The sequence below is a fragment of the Thunnus albacares genome, chromosome 9 (genome assembly GCF_914725855.1).
Source record: "Thunnus albacares chromosome 9, fThuAlb1.1, whole genome shotgun sequence".
NCBI classification, from domain to species: Eukaryota; Metazoa; Chordata; class Actinopteri; order Scombriformes; family Scombridae; genus Thunnus; species Thunnus albacares.
The window spans coordinates 26850655-26877423 of record NC_058114.1 but is presented as its reverse complement, the minus strand read 5'-3'; the positions used below and the strand labels follow the sequence as shown (position 1 = coordinate 26877423).

General features: G+C 39.5%; 1 protein-coding gene across 14 annotated transcripts in view; it reads right to left on the bottom strand.

Moving 5' to 3' along the window:
- The window catches only part of fryl (furry homolog, like), a 71146-nt gene that overhangs the window by 24346 nt on the left and 20031 nt on the right, over nt 1–26769 (bottom strand). For 10 of the 14 annotated variants that reach the window (XR_006404977.1, XR_006404978.1, XM_044361929.1 and 7 more), the window contains 28 exons: nt 16047–16255; nt 15438–15491; nt 14165–14304; nt 13941–14037; nt 13021–13100; nt 12538–12618; nt 12248–12416; nt 11358–11450; nt 11150–11248; nt 10334–10435; nt 8045–8089; nt 4868–4971; nt 4593–4701; nt 4394–4480; nt 4122–4293; nt 3896–4028; nt 3683–3790; nt 3342–3579; nt 3041–3217; nt 2835–2921; nt 2478–2746; nt 1913–2120; nt 1499–1623; nt 1327–1384; nt 1133–1224; nt 839–1011; nt 554–714; nt 321–431 (listed from right to left, as the gene is read on the bottom strand). Coding sequence is in view for 12 of the 14 variants with exons in the window: in XM_044361919.1 (XP_044217854.1) it covers nt 321–431; nt 554–714; nt 839–1011; nt 1133–1224; nt 1327–1384; nt 1499–1623; nt 1913–2120; nt 2478–2746; nt 2835–2921; nt 3041–3217; nt 3342–3579; nt 3683–3790; nt 3896–4028; nt 4122–4293; nt 4394–4480; nt 4593–4701; nt 4868–4971; nt 8045–8089; nt 10334–10435; nt 11150–11248; nt 11358–11450; nt 12248–12416; nt 12538–12618; nt 13021–13100; nt 13941–14037; nt 14165–14304; nt 15438–15491; nt 16047–16255 (3581 nt within the window). In the remaining 2 variants the exon portion in view is untranslated. The remainder of the gene's footprint in view (nt 1–320; nt 432–553; nt 715–838; nt 1012–1132; nt 1225–1326; nt 1385–1498; nt 1624–1912; nt 2121–2477; nt 2747–2834; nt 2922–3040; nt 3218–3341; nt 3580–3682; nt 3791–3895; nt 4029–4121; nt 4294–4393; nt 4481–4592; nt 4702–4867; nt 4972–8044; nt 8090–10333; nt 10436–11149; nt 11249–11357; nt 11451–12247; nt 12417–12537; nt 12619–13020; nt 13101–13940; nt 14038–14164; nt 14305–15437; nt 15492–16046; nt 16256–26769) is intronic. The other 4 variants (XM_044361923.1, XM_044361925.1, XM_044361927.1 and 1 more) reach the window with 1 other exon arrangement.

Genomic DNA, 26769 nt, shown 5'->3' with positions numbered 1-26769 from the left:
CCTTGTTAAAAACAAATATGATTGCTAAATACATTTACGGCAGGCTGAAACATGGAAGAGTTGCCTTTGTGTGTAAGCCAGTATGACCCAGTGAAAAATTAGTTTGCTGCTACTTTTTTTAAGTTCGAATATGCTTCTTTCCACTTCAACGCTCTAAATATTTGGTTGAGCATTCAAGACTTTTCTTTGGCAATGCACACTCTTACCTCAACCTAATACGCAATACTCCATCCATTATCGTCAGCGCAGTCACTGGCCAGACTATGAAAGATCATTTTAGTGATAATTGAAACAGGCTGTAACAGTGACACTGCTCTTACCTTCTTGTCCTGAGAATCCAGGATGTTGTCCAGCCACTTGTAGAGGTAGCCATCAGAGGAGAGGCCAACATTGTCAGCTACAGGTCCACAACACAACACTGCAGACATGGCCTGGAAGATTGAAAAAAGATGTTTGTTTAATTATATGTATACAATATAATCCATCCATAGATTATATAGTATGTAGAAAACAGAATTCAACATTTTACATCTTTATATGTTTGTTTTTGTACCTTTAGTGCACAGTACTGATGGCGGTTGATCTGCATATTTCTGTCACTGTAGCGGTCAAGGGGAGTGAACATGATGCTGAAGGGCCCGGCCCAGTGACTGAACAGCATGAACAGACTGTGTCTCAGTGACTGCTGGGGGAAGATGGTCCTCCTCTGGTGTACTGAACAAGTAATAACATTGATGACACTTTAAGTTTTTATTACTCTCACTTTAGACATTCAGTCACAATAAGAACCTATTTTTAAACTGACTAAAACAAGTGAGCAAGTGAATAAGAGAGATACCTGGGACATTCTGAATGATATTGGCCACAAGTGCACTGAAGTGACAGCGAATGTCCTTCAGTGTGTCAGAGTCCTTGTCATTTTCAGCCTCAAGCAGCTGCCTGGTCAGATCAACATACTCAAGCAATGTACTGTTAAGAGAGTGGCTCTCTCCATCCAACCCTCCACTGCCTCTGTAAAAAAGAAACATAAACAACGAAGAAAAGATTAATATGGTTAATATAAACCAGATATACAAGAGTGCAAATCAGTTTCTTATCATCATGTTGGCCAAGTTTGTTGTGGGTTACATACATCTGACTGATGACACCAGCATCAGCCAGCAGCTCAAATATCCGGACCAGCTGGACCCTGAGGATGTCACGACGCCTGCGTCGCTTCATGTTCTGCAGAGTAAAGAGAGCACCATTGTAATTCAGTAAATTGTCTTGTGCTTAACATTAAACTGTGACAGAAAGGATTTCAAGGTATCAATTAACTGCACTTACTTCAGGTCTTCTTTCTAGAGCTTCTTTTATGATGGGATTTAGCTCCTCTATCAACTCTCTGAATGACAGGAAAGTTACATGTAAATAAACAACTAAAGATTCAGACAACATTTTTTCAGTGTCAATGTGCAGTATATTAACTATACCATGGATTATGTCAAGAGCTGTTTACCTGAAGGCTACGGGGTTGGTCCTGCCAAGCCCCAACACAAGAGACTCTGTGATGTCCATGCTCTCAGAGCGCATCATTGGAACAATGTGTTTAAACAGGGAGGAGGGGGAGGGAGTGCCAACAATCTATTAACACACAGACAAAGAGGAATGTCAAGGTTGAAATGTTAAAATAAACGAATTGAGATTGTCATTTAACTTTTCATTGTTAACTGCTGCTATATTACGTGAGTGCTATATTGTTATGACTTCCCAGTCACACATAATACGTAGTCATACTTGTATTGAAAATGGATAGCATTTTTCCACACTATGTGCACACGTGCCAAACCTTTCAATTCCTGGAAATTAGCACTACATTTTTGTCTGTTGTTGACCATGTAAATGCGTGTGGATAGACTGAGGTGCTCCTGACCTTTGAATCGTAACTGTAGCCGCTGTCCGGCGTGGACGCCAGCGTCTCAGGCGGGGAGCAGCGGACGGAGCCAGAGGTTGAGGATGAGGAACACATGGAGGGGGAGGAGGAGGCAGAGCTGCAGCAGAGAATCAGGTAGTTTCTCCAAAGGCCGATGTAGGAATCACTGCTGTTCAGACTGTTCAGTTTCTTGGCATTGATGGGGCTACTGCAAGTGGACATACAGGAAAGATCAGAGATGAATGACATGACATCAAAAGGGCAGAACGAGATTGCAGCTTGTTGTTCAACGAGCACGACTAGCCCCTTGACCCTCTCTGGATCTCTAGAGCTGCATTCACATGGGGGCAGCAGGTTTCATCAGTTTTTGTCATTTATTTATTGCATGTCAGCCCAATTATGCTGGTGTTATTTGGTGAAAAGTCTTCACCAAATAACAATAACACAAAGCACCCTCGCAGAGACAGTCTATAATAAAAAAACCCACAATGACAGAAAAAACACACAATTACATAGATGGAAAAACATACAGAACACAAAGACATGGAGGCTTGAGTAAACATACTTAATGTCAACTTGTGGAGACAGCAGCTGCAGGCGGGTGTAGGCAAACATCCAGGCATAGTTGAGTGCAGTGGGGCAATGCTTGGGCAGGTGCTCCTGCCGCAGGTAGCTGGAGAAGCTGATGACCCAGGGGTCCTGGCCCTGAGTAACGTGGGCAAACACCCAGATGTGGGAGGGGCTCACTACATCAAACTGGTGGCTGATGGGAGATGAGCTCCACTCTGCTAGCGTCTGAAGATCAATCCCACTGGGACAGTACAGCAGGTTGGTCTACAAAGAAGAACAAAGGGGAACGAGCTGAGTCTCAGAGTATCTGTGCATATTTTATGACTGTGTAAACAAGCCCAGGCATTTTTACCTGGTCAGCTCCTGTGAGATGAATGAAGCTCTCCAACACTGATGCACTTAATCTGTCCATTACATCAATGGCCAATTCCTCATCCCCCTAAAAGATTGGGGGAAACAGAACAAATGTAAGGAAACAGAGTGCTTTTCATAAAAACATTTGACTGTTGTTTGTCAGTCACAACAAAATGCACTGTGGTTTGAGTCTGATGCAATTACCTTGCCGATGCCCAGTGCAGTGTGCAGCGCACGGACCTCCTTGAGGACATTAACAGCCAACCTGCGTGTGGCAGGACGGCAGCTACAAAGCACCACCATTGCTAAACCCTCCACCACATGTAGCACGCCTAATGGAGGAGTACGATCCAGGGACAGAGAATGACCGCTGCTTGAGCCCTGTTTGAGAGAACATGTATTATAATTTCATTACGTGATACATGATAGTCACTATACAGGTCAAAACCCCTGAACAAAAAAAATAGCAACAAATTTAATACAGCTGAAAACATCCTTGACCAACCTGTGCATCATGGCTCTTATTGCTGCTCTGCACTGCCTGCCTCCATTGGCTGATGAGCTGCAGCAGCATTTTGACAGCATTGTCCAACAGTGTGGGGTGGACGTCAGTCACCTCTCGGACAATGAAGTAGACAAAGCCTGAGATTACATCCTCACGCCACTCTGGGAAGTCCACCATCAGGGCCTGAAGAGTAGTAAAGGCTAGGCCACGTAGCTCCTCATCCATGTGGATGGTCAGTCTGGAGGAGAAAACAAAGGTGACAGGAAGAAAGACATTAAAAGACCTGTGGAAGACCACCAGAGCTACAGTAGATTGAAGTAAGGTTAGAGAGGGTGAAATACTTGGCTAGAAGCTCTATTAGGTCTTGTCTGCTCATGCCATCTGGTATCAGTCTTGGGATGGCGGCCACACACGTGCGGAACAGATCAATCTTTGGCTTCCTCTCTCCCCTGTAGCACAAACAGCTTATGAGAACCTGCTACAGGTTGGAAACACACGGAAGCATGGACAGTAACAAAGGAGTAACTGTTTGGATCCGGGTTGTGGTTACATACGTGATCATGTCCTCAGGCTCCTTGTTGGACATTTGCACATTGGTCATGCTCATGGAGCGCCCCACCTCCTTGTCCAGGTGTCGAAGGATGTTATCTAAGGCCTTTCTTACTTGTGGGTAGTACAGTGACATGCCTGGAAACACCCAGCAGAGTAATTACACTACACTGCCTAAAATGCACCTTGTTGACATTCTTCCAAAAGTGAAGTTTCAACAGTCAAACCTACCTATGACCTTGGCTTCTTCATCAGTGAGGGTGGTGTTAAGGAAGATCTTTTTGACCCGCAGGGTGTTGCCAGATGGCATGATAATCCCTGTTGTAGGCATAGGAGGCTCCCCATCTTTCTGCTGTAGGCTGTCAGCAATCACCAAGAAGGCTCGCAGACCGATATTCATCCTCTGGCAGGGCAGGAAGAGGGAGAGGATGAACGGTATGAAGTGGAAGAGAGAGAATACACCAACTCTACGACAATAAATGTAAACATTGTAAATATTTTACCTCTGGATTGATGGTAAAGGTTTTGTGAGACTTGCCCACACACAGGAGGTCATAGATAATCTCCTTCATAGCAAAGTCCAGTCTTTCCTGTAACAACCAAACAAACCAGCAATTACTAACACACAGCTACTACATACACTGCATACAGTTTTAGCTCAGCTGTAAAATCCAGGTATGTCAACTCATACTCCAGGCCCACCTGAGCTATGAACTGGATGATCTTGACAAAGATGTTGAGGGGCGTGTCCCTGGGCACCACACTGCGGGAGCCTTTGGGGAAAAGTGCTGAAACAATGCTGAGTAGTCGACTAGGAGGAAAAAAAGGGGGGAAACTTGATAAGCATATTTACTGCTGAACAACAAAGGCCCTGATTTAAAGGACTTCTACCTGATAGGCATAGATTGCCAAAGGGTTTGATTGTGCGTGCTTGTGTGAGAGTGAGTGAGTGTCGACTTGCAGGCACTGGGACTGACCTCTGTGTGACAGTATTACTCTCACACTTGATCCTGATAATGTAGACCCATAGCAGTCTGTAGAGAGACTCCAGCGCTACACGGGACATTTTGGGGTCTTTGTTCTGTGAAAGTAAAAACAAAATTATGTGTTACATTTCATTACCCAACTGTGAAATTATAGATATCAGGCTGTTGTTGTCTGAAGGAACTCAGATCAAACACATTCAAACTGTGCGACTATGCAGAAACTAATAATACCATCATTTCCTCAGTCTCTGAGCATGATTTCTAATGAATCACTAATTGATGTAGTCATCAGTAAAACTAGTAAAACTAATTTATGGGCTGTAGGATGTAAGCAGACTGTCATTCCCAACCAGAGGGACTAATCTTTAGGAAAATAAACAGATCATTTTAATCAAATGCAACCATTTAAATGCTCAATTTAATTGTACAATTATCATGTCCCGGAAAAAAGCACAGATCCAGTCAACATTTCAGGAATTATATGGGCCGACCATGTTACCTCCTATAAGCAATAATGATATTGTTGAGATCATTCACAGTGCTATACTGTGACCAACCATGCTCGGAGTGTGTGATGCGTCATGGTGCAGATAGATTTCCATATGACTACTTTACCTTGATGACATAATGGAGGTTTGTGGTCTGGCCATTTAGCACCTATGGCTTAAACCTCTCCACAACTGTGTCCAACCAGTTTACTGTGGCTGCATCTCCCCTTACCATTCCTTTATTTTAATATTTAAAAACGATTAACCAACACACTGAAAAACGTGCATATTTCAATGTAAAACAATGTTTAATCAACACTGAGTTTTTAACATGAATGGTAAAGAGACAGTTTGAGAACAGAGACCTTCTGAGCCTGGCCCTGCTCCCAGGTTAGCACAGATAACCCCTTATTGGTAGGGCGCAGTGGAGATACTTGCAAGTATAGCACACCATGACTTCGCTTAAGCATATGTAATACTGCAAAAGGAGGTGGTAGCAGATATGTCAGAGACAGATCTCCAAAAACCACAGTCCAGTAGTCCCTTTTTCTGCTGCATCAATACTATATGTCTTATCTTTCTATCAGCAACTCAACACAGTCACACAGAACAGTAAATCACTGTGCACAAATAAATGCAGTCTTAAATGTCAAGTAGGGCTGATTGAAGTCATCATTTTTATGTAACTTGTTTTTTTTTGTTTGTTTGTTTTTTTACATTACTAACATGTGATGTATGATTTCATAATCCCCAATTGCTTTTGTATAGAAGGCAGAAAATGATTAATGGAGTTTCTATTTAAAGAACCTGATGAGTTCCAAACATAGTAAATACAAATACATACAACATAGCAATAGTAAATATTAAAAGTGTAAATGTTGAGGCTTCTGTGTTAAACCCTTCTCAGCTTTTGGTTCTTCTTATCTGACTCTACAATTCCGAAAACAGGTCAATGATTCAAAATAACTAAATTTATGTTAATTTATACAATTGTACATGCATGATTTATCATCACTTGCAAGGCTTATTTTTGTCAGCAACAAGCCTGACATCCGGTACTGGACACTAATACAATCACTGTGTTTTCAAGCACTTAACTTAACCTGGTTAGCTTGATCTGCAGTGACGTCATTTCTTAGGTCATGTAAATGTATATCTGGATTTACTAACTGTAGTAAGGGATTAAGAGACCCCACCACATACAGAGCAATATGTTTGCTGAAAAAAAACACAACAACAACAGTCCCTCTCACTTCAGTGCCATGCACATCAAGGGTGTCTGTCACACAATGTCAATTAACAATTTAATAAAAATAATAATCTTCCCTCCACATCACTTGCTGTGCAATACCTGCCACATTGGCTGATGACATGGGGCTGAGAGGCTGCTGTGAGCCAGCCTATGACCAACTCCAACAGAAAAACACGTTATCTCATTGCCAGAACACACGGCAAAAAACACAAAATTCCATCATGGCCAAATGAATGAAAATTTTCACGCATCTAAAACATCAGACCCTCAGGTAATAAATACTAAGGATGCACAATTCAGATTTTTTAAATCAATACTGCATTGATAGTAACCATTATTTCTTTTGGCCAATAACAACATTTTATATTTCAATGCGTTACTACCATGTGTGTATTTTTTCTACTACACTACTGTTTCACTCAGTGTAGATGACTGAACACAAACCCTTTTACATATGCAGTCTGTAAAACGGGGTTAATGTAATAATGTGTAATTATCAATTGAATCATCCACATATGATTCAGGCTTTCATGGAACAGGTTATGTGCAGACCCCCACACCCTGGACATAACCTGTTCCAACTTCTCTCCTCTGGTAGGCGCTACAGAACACTGTACATCAAAACCACCAGACGCAGGAACAGTTTCTTCCCCCTGTCACACTTATGAACATTTAACTCTCTGTGGCACTGTGCAATAACCCTGTAACACTATAATACCCACTGTGCCTACAAATGATATATAATTATTTTAGTCGAAAATACAAAATGTGCTATACATTTCACTCACTACTGTATATAAAATAATGTCTTTTTTTTTAACCATTTAACATTTATCTCATCACTCCTGGCACTCTTGACTTCTTTGTACTATTTGTATCCTGTTTACAGCTCACAGAAACTGTTTCACCTGTATATAATCGTTCCTTATGTATATTTCTGAAGATTGTTATGTTGTTATTCTGTGTACGCTGAGAGTACCAGAGTCAAATTCCATGTATGTGTAAAGATACTTGGCCATTAAAGGTGTTTCTGATTCTGATATCAAATATGCCCAACATTATGGACATAATTTACTCTTAGTCTTCATGAAAATAGACATTTTAAATCAAATTTTGCTCAATATCAATTTATTGTGCATCCCTAATAAATACCCTTTCTATGGTACAAATCTAAATATGTAACTAGACAGAGGACAAAAGTCATCACCACTGCTCGTAAACACAAACCAGCTCAACAAAGCCTACGACAACATCACAAGTTCCTCTTTTCTATTTTTATTGATTAACATTTAAATGTCATTGTCAATACAGAAAACATCTCATTAACACTTCCCATTAGCCAAGCAGGCAGAACTGTACCACGTTCCGTCCTGGTCAGGTGACAGTTAAAGGGGGCACCAGGCAGGTCACTGACACAAGATAACTCACCTGCAGCGTCTCAATCTGCTTTCGGATGCTGTTGTTAGACGGCATCTGGAGCGAGTCAATGTGAGAAAAAGATCAAATGACAGGAGACAAAGAATGTAGGGTTCGGGGAGGGACACATGCAAGTTATAAGCAAAAACAAAAAAAAACATAACCTAAACAAATATGACAAGAGAAGTCCAAAATATTCTAACTCTTGTCAGTGTGACATTAAATCAATAAACACTAATTTACTGAAATGAAACACAATGGATTGTTTAACATGCCACTTGTGGGATTTTTAGTGGCATGCTAGTAAGTAACAGTCCATTTGTATCTACTATGGGATTACATATTTTAAAACAGAGTGAGCAAAATCTAAAAATTTAGAAGTGCAAAACAAAATAAGGTGTGCTGTGGTCTGTGTATCAGACAGTTGGACAGAGAAAATACACATAAAGAGATGAGCGGAACACAGAAGGATGAGGAAAAGGATGTTGAAGGATGTGAAAGGAAAATGGAGAAAAAAAAAGCAAAAAAAAAAAAAAAAAATGCCTGTTTCACCTACAAAGCCGACAAGCAGCGACACCCAACTCAGCAATCCATTCAAGTCCATGTCAAGCACTCAGATACAAACAGTTACATTTTAACCCTGTGGGGATCTAATTTTAAAGTAGGGTTGCACAATTATGACATGAATGTTAATCTCCGTTGGTTTGTAAAATATTTGAATCACCAATTTTGATCAGATTTAATGAAACAATCTTTTTCTCCTGCATACATTTTCTATTATTGCACACTTCTTTCAGTGCAATATTTCAAAAGTAGTAAATGCTAGTCCCTGCATCTTCTGTCTGTAGTACATACAGTACATGCATGACATACTGCTTGCAAATGTATTTGGAAAAGTAAATTAATCATATAATTACATTATAATCATCAAGTTGCAGTGGAAATATTAAATAAAACTTTGAGCTATATCCACATTAGAGTGTTGTAATTTGGTTATAAAATGAATAAAAAGTGTAGTTTGCTTAGAGGTGGAGCCCTTTTTCATTTTTGACTTCATAAAAGCCAGTTTAAGTAATTTATTAGTCCTTACATTAAGAATTCTCAAGAACAGCCACAGGGTTAAAATTACTGTTTGGACAAGGAGCCCTGAATCACTAAAATCATCACTATACACTCGAGCCATCACACAAACCCGTAAAATCATCTCAATCACAGAATCAGCATCACCCCCCTCAGGAGACTGATTACAAGTTTCAAATTAAGGAAATCTAAAAAGATTGCAATGATGAAAGAGAATGCTGGGATGAGATCACTGAGAAGACAAGACGGCCATTCAAAACCATCGGATACCACCATCACAAAGACGCAAACGGAAATTTATCCACCACAAGATCAAACAATCTCTAAAAAGGGTAATCAATGTAGAATGGAAAAGACAGTCATTGAGTCAGTCAGTCAGTCAGTGATTCGGTCCATCAGCCTCTGGGTTGAACTGGCTTCATGATAGTCAGGCTTCATGATGGTCAGGGATAGGAGGAAAAGTAGGTTTGATCTGGTTGTAATTGGTTTACAAGGAGTCATTAACAGACCTGAGTTAAAACAGCACTTGAGATATAATATAATATACAAGGTGCATTATATTTGGATTAGCTAAGATGTAAAATATTTTTGAGGTTGAGTTCAAAGATGCTACACATTAGGATTATTTCATTAGTGTGTCTGTAAAATGAGTTGTGGTTAAACTTGTGATCATTAGTGACACCTAATAAGCTTTTAATGTTTGAAATTTGTCCATTTTGAGCATAAATCATACAGTATCTTGTTCAAACAAAGGCTCTATTGTTACCTTATCAAATCAAGTGCTATTCCTGTCCAGATCTGGTTGTTGATAATGGAGGGGAAAGTACATTATGATCTTTAGACAGAACCACAGAGCACACCCTTCACAACCGAGTAACTTCTTCAAATCATGGCATTAAAGTATATACTGACCATCACAACACCGATAATTTCTTTCCTAAAATAAATGTTGATGTCTTCACATTCAAAAGAGTGAAGTTATTAGCTTGAAAGAGGTTTATGTCACTTTGTACTGCCACCAAGAACACCAACATTTCATTGTAGGTTTCATAAGAGTCATAAGACCTCTGAGGTTCAAACTGAATTAGGCATTGTCAGGCCAAGTATGATGCCCTTAATATACTTTAGTGTGCAGAATACAGTCATTGTGCTACTCTTTAGAGCTACAGAGTGCAAACTTTCTGAAAGTGATTGGTTTGTAAAGGCTCAGGCTGGCGTTACCTTCAGGTGCGAGAGGCAATTCTGGAGGAAGATGTGCCAGTTGTTGAGGAAGAACTGCTTCTGACTAACACACAGCAAGCATGTCACCAGGGGATACAGAGCCTAGAGGGAGATAAAGAGTGTCAGCATCAAAACAGCAAGGGGAGAAGGAGTTTGCCCACTGAAACAGAATTTTCTGATTGGAGGTTTTGTAATACATCATCTGAAAAAACTGTTTTACACACAAGCCTTGCACACTTCCTTTAATTCCTTGCAAAGTTTGTGTTACAAAACAGAACATAGACCTCAAGTAATGATGATTCTCACATTTCTGAGGAGCAAACAAAGTGCCAAAAGCAGTCTAACAAGCTGGGAATGGAGGAACAGGATTGCTTTTAGATCTGTTTGGATCCCGGTTTGATGAAGCATATGTCAAAGAAGTCAATATATTACTGAACTCCTTCAATCCTGCACAGCAGCAGGTAGTATGGTAGAGACACTTTGTCTCTCCAACAGCTAAAGATAATTCAAAACACAGATTTAACCTCTATTTGGCATTCTGACAGACACAAAAAAATGCAGAAGATCAAGCCTTTTCTGAAAACATTAATGACAGATGACACTTTCTGATTGTAAACACAACAGACTAACTGTGAGGTTGTATTTATTTAAATCCAAGATTTCTGTACAATAATGACTTGATGTGCTGAGGCTAATAGAGACGTTGACAAAATAGAGAAGAGTGAAACACCAAAGGAGAAGGAAGTAGCAAAGATAAAGACAGTGGTAAGGGTGGGGACGAAGAGAGAGAAAAAAACTAGAACTCAGAATTATTACCAAAGAGTGCTTTTTTCTGGAACTAAGGTCAAATGTCGTCTGGTACAGCATCTCCACAAAGTTCTTCAGGCATGGCACATTGACTTCATTTTTCACCGCCTGAGAATTAACACATCATTAACATGGATCTGTCAAATTGACAATTACTTTCAGTGATTCATCTATATAGAGAGGAAAACAGTGGAAATGGTTTGAAAATGTTACTCACAGCAGCGACAGGGATGAGGATCTCAACAAAAAGGCCTGCAAGTGCATGCTTTATGTCCTTATCCTTGACTTCCAGGAAATACTGGGCACACTCCTAGGAAAGGACAACAAAGGCACACATGTTAAGAAGACTATATAGCGGATACAGACATAAACATAAGGAAACTGGCAGAAGATGGTATGTACAGTTTGACGTGAACATACAGTATTGAGACAATAATACTGCCAACCCTGACCCGAGTTCATGTTAGAAACTCAAATCATGTTTTTTTCTGTTCCCATATTAACTTCATCTTTTCTGCCTCTGTCCTCTTTTTTGAGTTTGTTGTGAAGCACTTTGAAGCAAGGGAATACTTCTTAAATGTATCACTACCTTTATTTAGACAAACTTTATATTGTATGAGTTTCTTTTCTTAAACCAAACTCATACAAATGTCTTAAATTCAATACAAAATGTAAATATCAAACACTGGTCAGGCTCTAACAGGACACCATATGGGTAGAAACCAAGATATGTACTGAATTGGAGTGGTGGACATAAACCATAGTGTGCTCCATTAACACCGAAGAGAAGCCAGCGAGTGATTTTTTTTTTTTTTCTAAACCACTGTATAGAGATTAATGAAAAGCTACTGCTCCATTCACAGCTCTTAGCAAAGCCTGAAACACACATACACTAACTTCTTGGCAAACCTCACCTTTGATCGTTACTCATCTGGCTGGCTTTATGAGCCATCGCTACGGAGAGCTGCTGAGTTTGAACAAAGGGCCAGCAGTAAAAAAAAAAAAAAAAAATAACGTCTGGTGCAATAAAGCAAATACACATATGAACCACATTTACTGAGGCTACACCCTGACACACATACATATATATAAACTACTATAATTTACCTGCATGAACTGAAAAGAAGCCTCAAAATCCTCCACCGGGTACATTTTAACCCGGAAGAACTTCATGCCCATGATGAGGCTGATGATGCTCTGGACTACATAAGGACTCTGCTCTTTTTGCCTGAGCTCCTTCAGTTCTGTGATGAACTTCTTCCTCACTGCCTGAAACCTGAACACACATGAACAAAGACACACATGTACACTTACACAAAAACCTGTGACGTCGTAAAGAGGCAACTGAAAACATTATAGCTAGTATTTAGCTAACAGGCAGAACTGAGCTTGCTTACTTTGACTGTGTAAGGACTCCAATGACCTCAGCATACAAGTCTGCGATGATGTGCACATTGCCAGTGTTGGGGCCACAGTACCTGGGGATGGATAAAGCACATGCCATTAACTCAAACAAACAAGTCTCAGAACATGTAGAATGTGGAAGTTGTGCTTTCTCACTGATGATACATCAAAACAACGATGCACAAAGCAAACAGGAGCTTATTTGCAAGTGTGCTTCCTTGAGGCTGACTAAAGTTGCTCGACAAGAAGCACTTGTGCTTTGTGTAAGTGTCATTAATGATACAGACAGTTCATTAAGTGACACAATGACCACAGTCAGTCTATTCAAAGAGTCATAAATAAATGACCGAATCCCGACTGCAGAGCCAAATGTCCAATATAGTGAGAGTGCCACAGTGCTCTCACTCATCAGCACTTTTTATTCATGACTTATTTATCTGTGTCACTGGTTTATCTGTGTGTTTATGCTTACTTACCCCTCTTTGTGTTTAAAGTGCTTGAACGCCAGGTTTAGAACTTCATGTACTAAAACATCTGGCACGGGATGAAGAGGAATCTGTGACGTAAACATGGAATCATTAGTCTTATTAGATGCGTTGATAAGGCTTCATTCTTTCTCTTTGCTACCATTCATTACCCTCCCTACAGGAGCAAAGCCAAGGACGACTTAGCGCTGGTCTCCGGGGATTGGCTTTTAGTTAAGAATGCTGCTTAGATTTAGACAGTCTGCTTTAGAAACACTCTCAGTTGGGAGTTGGTAGGGTGCCATCGTGTTTATTTACCAGGACCTCACTAAAAACACTACAGTTCATTCCTGTATGACAACAAATAAGTAAATAAAACCAGTACAAACCTATTAAACTATATGCATACCTGCCAACACTCCTCATTTTTAACCCTTTCTCCCGCTATACTCCTGACTGGTAATTTCTCCCGATTTCATAGTGATACAAACTGGGTGTTTCTCAATTTCAACTGGGTGTTTCTCAGTTTTTGTGTGGGATATGTGTCGTGGTACCTAGCAACCTAACCCACAGGCAAGGGTGAGCATGCGCAAACGACCCTGCCTGTCATGTGTAACTCGTCACTGTGCTCGCTCAAGCCTCTGCTCTGCTCAGTTTGCCACTGAAAATGAGAGGAGGGGCTGGTTTTTCTCAGCCAGCAGCTAAGTTTATAAGAATTTGCCAAATTTGAAGATACGTGGCAAACTCAGATAAACAGGCTACACACAGACAGCTTTTGTGTTATTATTATCTAACTTTCTAAAACAATATCTGGTCGATCAAGTACACTGTATTTCCTCCTCCATATTTAAACATTTAGTAGTCACAGGAGTGGACACATGACCCCTGCAACCCAACTGGTTAATACTTCTTGTGTGTGTCAGATAGCTTACCTGTTTTAGAACTTCCACTGAAACTAAACAAAAAATGAAATCTATGGCTAAGTCCCTCCGTTCCAAAAGGTAATCTTTATCCCGGTGCTGTTCATCTCTACAAAGAATACAAAGTGGGAGAGAAAGTTATTATAAACAAGGAATTTTGAGCAAAATTGTAATCAAACAAATGACTTGTTCATGAGAGAGAAGACAGGTGTGTATGAAGGAAAAGAGCATCTCACCCTTTGGACTTAGTACTAGAGCGAGGCCTGTACTCATAAGACTCATCTTCAGTGCCACTCTGCCGCCGGTACCAGTCGAACAGTGTGCGCAGTAGGGAGGGCAAACAGTGTTCCGCTATTGAGCTCATAGAGCTTATTAACTGGAAAACATTAACATACAGACAGTAGATTAGTAACAAGTAAACCTAGTTTCAACCACATATTCAGCATTTTCTTAACATGCAAATGTAATAAAATGACAACATTTGTGTAGAGAATGCTGTCCCACAAGCACACATAAAAAGTGAATATTCAATAGCTGAGTAGCATATAGTACAGGGTGAACACAGACCAGGTGTTTTCTGAACTAGTGGGTGACATACTTTACCTACTGATTGGAATTGGGAGTGTGGTGTTGGGTGACATATTAAGCACATCATAGTGCTGCTACACTACCGAGCAGCTTCACGATACAAATGGCCTGTTTTAAGATTGCAAAAATAACAGGCTGTCCTCCAAACACCTCATCAGCACCTTGATTGCGTCACTGATGATGTCACATGAATTCATTGTTAGAGATGAACTATAACAGGTATATGTTTGCACGGTATAGTAACAACTGTAGTGAGAAAACAGTAAGTCTTATTACTAACAAGTAAACTGAGAAAACAAGAAATCAGCACTTCAGCAACTCAAGATTACACTGAATAGTTTCAGACAATACATAAAACATGAGATGAGGTGGTCAGTATGAATAAACTATTTAAGTGTACCTGCGTGTGTGTGTGTGTGTGTGTGTGTGTTTAAGGGCCAGTGCAGCGTGATGAGGGAGGTGGATGATGGATGCTAGGCAGGAGAGTTATGCAACTGCTCCCTCTGCCCTTATGGCGCGAGGCAGATACACTCCAGCACCCAATGCTGATTTACTGCTGAGGATGACACAGCGATTCTAGACTCTCACTTTTGCGCTCTCTATACCCATTTTCTCTCCCTCACTCACAATGGGGACAGCTGGATCTATAGCACCATATCCTCATTGGCTTTGTGTTGTGCTGAACAAAGCACTCTGCAGCAGGCAGGCCTATTGTATAGAGTTCTGCACCAGCTACAGATGAGGGACAGACGAGCCATTGAGTGGGGGATTGATTGGGTGGAGCTGGGGATTCAAATACTGCGTACACATAGAGAGGTGGGAGAGAGCTGCTGTTGGTCCAGGGAAATGAGCATGGCACGTTCATACACCCCGGCCTGATACGGTTTTTAACCTTCTGGTCGTAACTATGGCTGGACTGACCTGGTCAAATTGTGCATCTTCCCCTCTCTGGAGGGATCGGGACAGGGGTTTCTCCTGTTAGAGGGGTAAGACAGAGAAAGAGAATTAGTTATTAAGAATAAGTGTGTACTAACCCAGCAGAGATACGGTTGGTTACTTGCACAATAGCAGATTGCTGTCAGTAAAGCAGTCGGCTAGATGATGAGTAAGCAAATGATAGAGACAAACAATGGAGGGTGAGGTAAGACTTCTACCAGCCTGGTTATTAGCCCGCCTGAAGCCCCCCATGTAAAGGAAAGGAACTGAGCTCAGTGATAAAACATGAATGGAGGCAGAGTCCATCAGACATAAGAGTATGTATGAGGGCATTCAATCCAGTCTGTTCATTAACTATTTTATCATTTATATAGATCATAAACAGTAAATAAGATTACAGTTCATAAAGATTATACGCCTCTACTGCCTGTTTCCTCACACAGCTTTCAGTTTTTTCTGAAGTGGCTTAAGGCATGGCAGTTAGTTGCAAAATAGAGGAGGTTATCTCAGCAGTGTGTTCCACATCACGTGTTGTGTATTGACTTTCATTTCCTTTGTTTCTTGACACTAGCCTTCACCCCCCCGTGGACTCACCAGCGGTTCAGCCATCACCATCTCGATCTTCTTCTCAGCCAGCACAGCAAACTCAGCAAATAGACTCTTGATGACAAACTCCCCGGGCTTGAGCTCGGGGTCGATGGTGATGCTTGACATGGCGGCAATGTTGTGTTTATCCCACGAGAGGGGAGTCACCGAGGAGGGGGCACGGCGCCTACTCACGCTGCTGCTGACTGGTGCAGAAGCTGCAGAGAGGGCAGAGGGTAGAGGTTAGGAAATAATACAGTAGGAGTTGAGGCAGCAGGGTCAGACAAAGAACAACACTCCTGTAAAGTATGCAATGTCATGTACTAGTCCTAATCCAAACAGGAACAGAGACATTTCCTAAAGAGGCAAATTGACTGAATTGTTGAAAGAGCGAGAACTATTAAAGTGCAGACTAGAGCACACCGTTTTCTTTCTATGATAAACTCATACCGCCCATAATAGGCTCAAATCCCCTCAAAATACTGCTGGGTGATATGGACAAAATAAAGTATCAAGACATTTTTGACCTAATACCTCGGTATCAATATTGTGACAATATTGTAGGGATGACTACTGGTGGTTTCACAAAATATTTACAGAATGAGATTTTTGATAAATAATCATCAGTAATGTGGGTATAATGACAAAGTGGGTAAAGGCAAATAATAGAACAGCTAGAACGGTCTGGTAAGTTCAGGAAATTACATCACCTTACTGTAATGCAGCATTTAAAACCAGGAAAAGACAACACTTATGCCATATCATGATATTACGATATCCAAAATCTAAAACGATATCTGGTCTCATATCACGATATCGATATAGGCCTATTATCCATATATTGTCCAGCCCTACCTTAAAAACAAACCTAAGGATTATAATAACTCCTATTGGAGCTATGTTATTAATTATCAAAACAATGCTTTAATATCTAATGGTTAGGGCTGGGCGATATAAATGATATATACACTCATCGCAATATAAAATAAAACGATAAGAAAATTGGAAACTTCTATATAACTGTCTGTCAGTAGGAAACGTTACCTGACAGTGCACCACAGCTTATTAAATCACAGGAACAAAGCTATTTGTAACCAATCATATGGCAGTACTTTAAACAGCCCACACACCCAGAAAGGATGGTTGGCTTAGCTGAACAAACCACTGAAAGAGATGAGTGCTTCTTCAGAGGAAACATCAAGTATCGATGAAGGAAGTGACAACTCAGTGGCCACAACAACCGGAAACAAAGGCGATATTGTGGGTAAACGAGGCAAAAAGACGTCAGTGGTGTGGTGGTATTTTGGCTATTTAAAGTCTGACTGGCAACAGAATGGAGCATATATTGTAAAGTATGCCGAAAATGCGTGCCAACTAAAACAGGAAATACCACATCTTGTTTCATTACCTGAAACACTGTCACCCAACAGTAGACACTGAGTGCAAGCATTTACAGTCACAACCAGCCGCAAACCCGTCCCCTGGAACCAGCAAGGAGCTGCTAAGAGAAAAGCTCCAGCAACAAACTGTCCTAATGGTGTTTTCTAGCTTTACACTACACGACAACAAAGCAAAAAGACACACAGACATAACACACGCTGTTGCTTTTTTTTCTTGCAAAAGGCATGAATTAAGAAGCTAATGAAAGTGATGGACCTGAAAATTGAAAGAAACACAAAGAGTGTGTTCTGACATTGCACTTTTGGAAACCAAAGTTTGTGTAAGTGTACTTTTTAGTGTCCTGCAATGCTCGAATGCTGTTGCACAACAAAGAGTTAACACTGAGAAGATTTCAGGTTTTTTTGTATAATTTCTTTCTTAGAATTGATTTTCTGTTTGCAGCCGATACAATACCTGGTCATTTTTCACATTCTGAATCCATTTAAGACAATTTTAAGTTGAAGGGATCTTCGAAGTTCAAAAATATTAACTTGATTCATATCGTGATATATATATCGATATTGGCTGATATTAAAAAAATTGTGATAAAACATTTTGCTGTCCTACTCGTGGTCTGTGTTTATCACTAAATCTAGAATAAGTCAATATTTGCACACCAGCTATTTCAACAATGTTGCTGTTCTTGCAAAACTGATAAGGCTTATTTGCTTTCTTGCTGAGCGTTAGATAAGAAAACTGACACCACTTTTATGTCTGTATGGTAAATATGAAGGTACGGCCAGCAGCTGGTTAGCTTAGCTTAGCATAAAGACAAGAAACCAGGCAAGCTGTTTCCCCCCATTCCTGGGTTTGGACAGAGCCAAGCTTGCAGTTTCAAGTCTTTGTGCTAAGCTAAGCTAACCAGATGGTGGCGATGGCTTTATATTTACCCTACAGACATGAGGGTGGTAAACTACACCTTTAAATAAGATTCTCAACAGTTATCATCAAGACTACTAAATCATTGCTGAAACACTGGACACACTAAAATATGATATGATATATGATTTAGTGAATTGCACAGTAACATTCCATACCATGCTAAACTTTATCTGTTTAAAACAGTAGATTTATTGATTTCAAACATCTGTCAAATCGCTATGACAGCGCTGTTAGCAGCTAGCAGGAGAAACGCTCCACTGTGTTTTTGAATTTTTTAACTGAAATAATACCAGGAAGCAAGCTTTTTATTTCTCTAACGTTTTCACATCACAAACGATGAACAACGGCATTAAAACTCAAATCTTGCAGGTAAAACATGCGACTCATGCAACTGTTATGTCAGTTTAGTTTGGAGTGGCTGCTCTGCAGGTGCGCTTGATTTGACTGTAAGTGCAGTAACCGGGCAGAGATAAGCCTCCTGAATTTGCACCCAAAATGCTGTCAAAACTTTTACAATTTACAATTTCCACCACAGCCTCCATGATCACATCGGCCGGGAAAGACGCAGAAAAAGGCGCATGCACAGTTAAAGCACTCCAAATAACAATCACTTTGACAAAACACTCAATGCAGAGTGAAAAACCAGAGATGTCTGCAGAGTGAAACAGATGAAAGAGCAGCTGGAGTTAACCAATTGGTAGTTAGAATAGTTATAATCAGAATTAAAATAAGTTCTCTTAAAAATCAAACATCCGAAAATATGAGTGGAAAGTATTGTTCTTCCAAATGCATTCATACCCTTTTTTTGACTCAAACGTTGCTTAAACCATGTCATGTGATATACTACTTCAGTACACTTTACTGAGATGATACAAGTTTAAAAAAAACAAAAAAAAAAACAAAACAGGCTACAAGTACTATATCTATCTGTTGTCAGATATTGCTCAAATTCCCATCATATTTCTCAGCTGTGAATGACACACAAAGTAACAACATACCCTCTGCTAGATGTATGTTGCAGATCGGTTTTTTCCTACTGCATTTATATTTCATATGAGCACATTTGCAAGATTAAGTACCAAGAAAAACATCAAGAGTCATCAGCAGTCATCTACATATTTATGGAGTGCACATCTGTATAATTTGTGACAAATTAGGAGATATTAAAGTGACCACAGAAAGATCAGTGGGTTTCGGTGCATATAACATAAACATGTTGTCCTTGGTTCAACTCTTATGCAAAAGAAAAAAACTGTCAACTGAGGTGTAAAATAACAGTTTAGTGTCATGGTGTTTAAAGAATAACTTTGTTGTTTATCCGGATTTCTCTTCTTTTCTTTTACTTCAGAAAACGCTTTGTGCCAATGTAAATTAGTCACTGTGGTTAGAGAGGATTACATGAATCCTCGCAGGTAAAATGTCAGCTGCAGGCAGTGTTGTAACAAATTGTGCTGTGTTACTACAACACAGTAGTAGCAGGCATTTCTGGGTTTTTTCATACTACCATCATATGGAGCCAGCTAAATCACAACAAAAACAGAAGGAATGGTTAGTTAATCAATTTGTACAACACCTTTAAAAAATATTTTAATGTTATGTTTAAAATGATGTAAAAAGGGAGGACTGAAGATCAGTAGTGAGAAAACAAACATACTAAAACTGAATGTCCACAGAGACCCATTCGCAGACTGGCTTCCTGAAACACATTCATCTCGGGTCACTAGGAGAACCCAGAGCTCTCTGCACATTTGCATGTTGCACAGATCATTTGGTCATCCTATTCAAATAGCATAAGCAAATATTAAGCTTGGGTGTTAAGGGAGACGGCCTACAGGTGTAAGTCCATATGGGTGTAATGTTAGGCTGAATTTTGTTAGGCTGCCTTTATATCTTTGGCCATGTAGCCTAATTACTAAATCAAATGTGCAAAAATGTGCAAGATCAAACAGACTTGGATATCAACTGCCGAATCATTAATGACAATGAATCACTGTTACCTGCAGAAGCATGTGTTTACTTTTCATAGCCAAATAAAAATAATTAACATCTCATACAAGCATATGTTGTGAAGCAAATGTGTGAAACTTTTAATGCAAGTGAAAAAAAGAGTGTCTACATTGTTGAGAAAAGGAGTGAAGCTTATTATGCCTCATTCACTCACATTCCCTTGTAACTGTTAAATCATCTAAGGCTTACCAGACACGTGTAAGCACACACACAACACAGTTACCTAAAAAAGTACTGAAGTACCAGCTCTGTATCATTTGCTATTTATAAATAAAATGTATCATGAACACTGTATTACCATTATGAAATACTTGTCTAGTTTCATGCTCAGACAGCCAAGTTCATATTGTATCTATTCAAAGGCTTCATAACATTCAATGGTGCCCTTGAGACTTATGCTACAGCTGGGACAGAACTTCCAGTATACTCCACAATGGTTCCAGTCCAGCCAAGTAGACAATCAGTAGTAAACTGACCCTTTACCTCATTCCCTCCCAGGAAAAGCCTTGTTCTGTTTCTTCCTGGTTGTCACAGAAACACTCATGCATACTGAAGAGTCTGAATACCATTGAGGAGCTGAACTGCAGTACAACAAAGGTTTTTCAGGAGAGGAAAAACGTTCACACCCGGCATATAAAGATTTTTGTCTGACAAAAATATGCGAAATATTTTCAGGAGGTGACATACTACATCTATGCACTGATCAAGAAGAATCACTAGATAGGATACTGACTGTCTGGTATACAGACTACTTGGATACTCCAAACCAAAACATCAGAGATGAGATTTCAGTTATCAAGAAATGTTTTGTAGTTTGTTGCATTTCACAGACTACTGGCAGGAATTCAATGAGAAGTGTAGAAATTTGAATAGTCACAATTATTTTTGCTGAATACCAAGTTAAAGATCTTTTATCATGATTATATGTCCATTCTTTTCAAACTAACTATGTTACCTGTACTTGAAGTCTTTTAAATGAACAGAAAGCAGCATTCTCTTTTACATTGTAGACTACTTGATGAATCTGTAAATAAAACCTGGTTGAAATTTGCATATTTTTAAATAAAAAAAATACTTTTTAAATGAATTCAATGTGTCCTTGAAGGTGAATATGAATTAAAAAGGGAAGTCTATTAAAAACAATTATGCCATCACAGCAACTATACACAGAGCTTGCAGTTACACTTAAAGGTTGTCTGTGTACTGAAATGCTTCTGCCTGCAGCTATAACTGAGTTTGGGAAGCAGAGACCAGTTAATCATGGGATGCTTGAAACAAATGCTTTGTTTACTTGTGTGTCAGAATACATCATACTTAAACTGATGCACCAAAACAAGGACTCTATACTGTATTCCTAAAGTGCCAATATTATATCTAATCCAAGTTAAATAACAGGGACTATTTGTGAAGACCTAGATGGGCTCTATAAAATGTCTGATCACCATTTTATTTTAACTCAATAAAATGCAAAAATTAAAATAAAATAAAATTATGCTGTCATCCACACACCACTACCCCCTTAAAAACAAACTCAATTTTAAAATAAACATGGAAAAAAATTAGTAAAGAAATTCTAAAACATACTGTAATTTAGTGCTTATCATTAAATTCATCATAAATTAATATTCATACTTTTTTTTTTATAGAGCAAACTGAAGTGGGGTGGTGGCAGAGGCAGCGTGATAAGTGTTGGCTGTGTTGTGGTCATGTTGTCCAGCAGCACAGAGAGCCTTTCAAGCATTTCCCTCTTTGTTTACTGTGCTTTACCAACACCCCCAATGATGTCACATAGCCAGCTCCTGATATCCAATCAGTGCCGGGTCCTCTACCCCCTCCATCCTTCTTTTCTCTCCCGCCCCGGGCCAGCTGGATTGTTGACTGGTTAACACAAATGAATACCCCAACACTGTAATTTTCCAGTTAACAACAAAATGAGAAAAAAATGCAAGGCATCCTTTTCTGGGCCAGGACTCTACATTGACCCTCCCCTCCCTCTCTCTTTCTCCCTAGGACATGCCAGTCATTTGTGGCATGCCAGACTACACTTCCCTTCCAAAGCTGACCCCATTGCACAAATCTTAGCAAACTATAAAAAAAAAATACCGCAAGGTTGCTTACAAACATCTCACTTTTTTAAGCCAGGGACTGTACTGACTGAAACTCTAGTGACTCACTCATCAACCCTCAGGCCATGTTCCTTTTCAAGTCAAATCTAAATACTAAAGTTCAAGCATGCTTTGCAAATAACATGTAAAAAAACAAGTATTTCCCGTACAATCCTCTTGACTGGAAAGATTATGTCCCTAATTTGAAGTTTCCTGATAAATACAATTTTATTTTGCAGTAGACTGTTGGATGTCATCAGTTCTGTATTCCCAATATTCAAAATGGAAAAAGCTGGGTTTTAAGTGCTGAAATAAGCCTTTGGTTTACTATTTTCTGATTTACCAGTTGCTCAGAGTTTTTCTTCCTTCTTATATACCTTCAAGTCATCTGCCAAAATACAGTTTAATGGTCTACCTTAGCCACATGAAATCCTCTGCACATGAAAAACACTGGTATCTGAGAGATTCAGAACAACTTGGCCTAAAAGGTGGACAGCACTGCAACTATACTTCTGATAAAAAGAACTGATAAGCTGCTGCTTAACTGCTGTGTAAGAAAATGCTTATCATGTTTTGTTGCGAGAGGCCTACAAGCTCCTCTCTGCCAGACTTCCATGGTTGCACTTAAGAAACAGAGCACCCCGCAGGATTATACAACTATTAGAGCAGTGACTCCACCTTGTCACAGTTTCAATAAAGCCCTCCCAAACGCCTGCTCACTTCCCCTGTCAGGACAACCAGAAACAACAGCACAAATACACATACAGTTGGAATGCAGGGCCGTGAGTGCGTCCATTTTTTTTTAGTGAGAGACAAAAGAGTCACTGCCAATGTTTATGTGGTGTGGCAGTGCCAATTGTGCTATTGTGTCTCAACATGCTCAGACTCTGACGAGTTACTACTGGTTTACTCTTCATCATTACTACTTCCAACTAAAAAGAACCTAAAAGATACCCAACAAAATCAATCTGTTACCCAAAGCCGATGAGAACCTGAAAACTCAGCACAACATAGGGGTAGATTGAGAAACCAACATGTATGCTCTGTCATGACTCAAAAATGGATTTAACAGTAAAAGTGCCAAACTGTGACCTCACTCTAAGTATTAATTGCTAAATATATTACTGGGTGTTCTGACTTATGTCTAAGATCTGCTCTATACCTTAGGATAAAGAAAACAACAGTTACACATTCAACAACATTTTCTGTATTCATTATAACATGGGGGGGGGGGGGAGTATCACAAAGAGAGAGTACGTGGATGGAAGTTGTAGCAGGACAGCATAGAAAGGGTCTCTGAAATTAGGTCCTCTTTGTTTGAGAGGCCCAATGACGAACTGGCAAGCAGCATAGGATATGTGAGAGAGGGGAGAGAAGGGAGAGAAGGGAGAGAGGGGAGAGAGGGGGGAGAAGGGGGTAGTAATTACAAAGAGGGGCTATTGGAAGAAAGCAATTTACTTAACAGGTGAAGGTTTTACTGCTAAGCAAACAGGAAACATTTAATACTATGTGCTCCTGCTGACTTAAAACATTGTTTTGAAAAATAAAAGTAATCCAAGATCTAGATTTGGGTGTTGGGAAGGTTAATTAACAGTAATGATGTACATAGGCCCTTTTCGGTAGGTGTCAGATGTTTTAGGGATACAGAGTACAACATGTTTATGTTTTACATTATTTTTGCAGTTATTCTTGCCCAGAGGGAGATAATAAAGACTGTCCTGGAATGCATACTGGTCCTCCATGTTTTTTTTTCGGGGGGAGCAATAGTTGACGAGTTCTAGACAATGGTTGCTATGTTTCATTACTAGATATTATAAATAAATATCTGTTACAGTATTGTTCACAATTTTGTAAATCCATATCCTGTTTAGGGTCATGGGGGTTGAGTCTATTCCAGTGCACACTAGATGAGGAGCAGGGTACACTCTAGGCAGGTTAGCAGTCTATCACAGAGCAAAATATAGACACATACATTCACACTCATATTTCACACCTATGGGCAATTAATGTTTCCTATTTGCCAAACCTGCATATTTTTGGATCGTGTGAGGAAAAGTAGAGACAGGGAGAGAGCAAACGTCAACACAGAAAAGCATAAAACCAGACACATTTTTGAGGTTTCTGTGGTGACAGTCCTAACTACTGAGCTAAAAAAAATAAGTGTTTTCTTTTTAAAGTTGTAACCAAAAATTATACTGTTCACATATTATGTGCCACAGTTAATATGCTAATTATTTTTCAAGTGCCAATAGCCCCCAATCTCCTCTTCATCGAGTCTTGCAGTGAATTTGCTTTATTTTTCATTGACGAAGTTCAACTGCTGGTAAATTCATGGTAAATATAAATGCTTCATCATCTCTATAATCGACTAGAAATAACCTTATTAATATAGAAAACCCTTGAAATGTACAATATCTAAGATCATCAATCTGTTGTGCTTATTTTAACTGCTTGATGACAAATTTTCTACAGATAACTCTGCTATCTGAGGTTATGTCTGTCACACCACTCCCCATTTCCTAGCAAGTGTACTGTACTCATCCTTCCCCATTCTATTTAAGTGTGGCATACAGAAAATGTCCCATATATTTTCCCTAAAATCCTAAAAATCCCCACAATGGAACAAAGAATGTAGTGTTCACAGAATGTACACTACTTACATCACTACTATATCCCGCAATGCTTCACATTTGATGTTTGTGTTGATTACAATTAGTAATCAACACAAGGTAATTAGTACCTGACAGGGATGGCACAAAATGATGATCTGTGTCCTGAAATTTCAATTTACTACTCATTATTGAGTGAACTATGGCATGTTCATCATAGGGAATGCTGCATTCAACACTGTTGAACAGTCCACTGCTAGACATTAGAAAACTGGTGGAGTTTTTGGCACAATACTAAGTCTTTCTTAAGAGATTGGGACTACATCATGTCTATTGGCAATAGTGAATCACGGCAAACAAAAATGAATTAGAGTTCCCGGAGATCAATCCACACCACTACGTGCTCCTATTAGCTCAAATTATGACAAACAACAACATTTCTTATTATGGTGATGACGCTGATATTTCTATCTTTCCATTACCAGAACATGGTCTAAATGGTCATCTCACTCCTTGAATATACCGCCTTTGCTACATGATTTAGCACCTCTGCTCATTTTCCATGCTTAGTAATTTCTCCTAGTGTTGGTTGAGGCGTTTTATTTCAGGCAAGGTGATCTGCCTTTTCTGTAGTATGCTGTGGGAAACCCTGGATATTACAAGATAGCTACATCCATAAACCATGAATCACAATCTGTATGGGATGACAAATCTACCATCTATTGGTATATATCATCACATTCCCAACCATACATACCTACAATTACATCAGGGACCAATTTTTGATTTGTCAATTAATTATAAATTACTTGGCAATGTGGATGATAAAAATCTTTGTATACAAAAAAAACACTGAAGCTGATCACATCAGTCCACTTCTCTAAGTACTGACAAAGAACAGATACATGTGTATAAACAAATAAAAGGTTTAGGACTAAATTAAATCGGTGATCTCACCTGCTCGGATCAGCACTGGTCTGCTGATTGTTTCCAAATCAAAATCCAAACATGGTGAAGTCACTTTTAGTTACCATGCCACGCATATCTAGACCAAACTTCAAAACTTCCATATCTAGAACAAACTTGTAGGATATGTTCCCAACCACTATCAGCCTGTGTGTGTGTGTGTGTGTGTGAGAGAGAAAGATAGAGAGTCAAACAGAGGAAAGCTAATGTGAAGCTCTCACATTAGCATCTATAATACAAAAGATATGATCAGTCAGTCTGGTCTGTACTCTGAACTGACAACCTTTCCCTTGCTTGGCCCTCTAGGGCAAGATGATGTCGACTGTGACGATACTGTTTATAGCATATGTTTTATGGCAATATTGGATTTTTTTATGGTTATGATTTCTTAATCAATGTAATGAAGTATCTTGACTTGTTTAATTTGCCATAAAAGTAACTATATCATGAAATACAGTATATTGATATTGTGAAATAAAATTAAATATACTGTGATAGAGAACTTAATCCATGTTGTCAACACCTACTTGATCCTGTGATCACAATAAAAAGGAACCGGCCCCCAAATATAAATTCCCCTTTAATTTTAACACAAACACCACAACTCAGGTGAGGAGTGACAAACGGGTGATCCCTCATAAAAGGCACACCAAACATTCCTCTTTCGGACAAGAATGGCTCACTGTGTGGCTGAGGTTCTGCAATCACAGCAAATCTATGTAT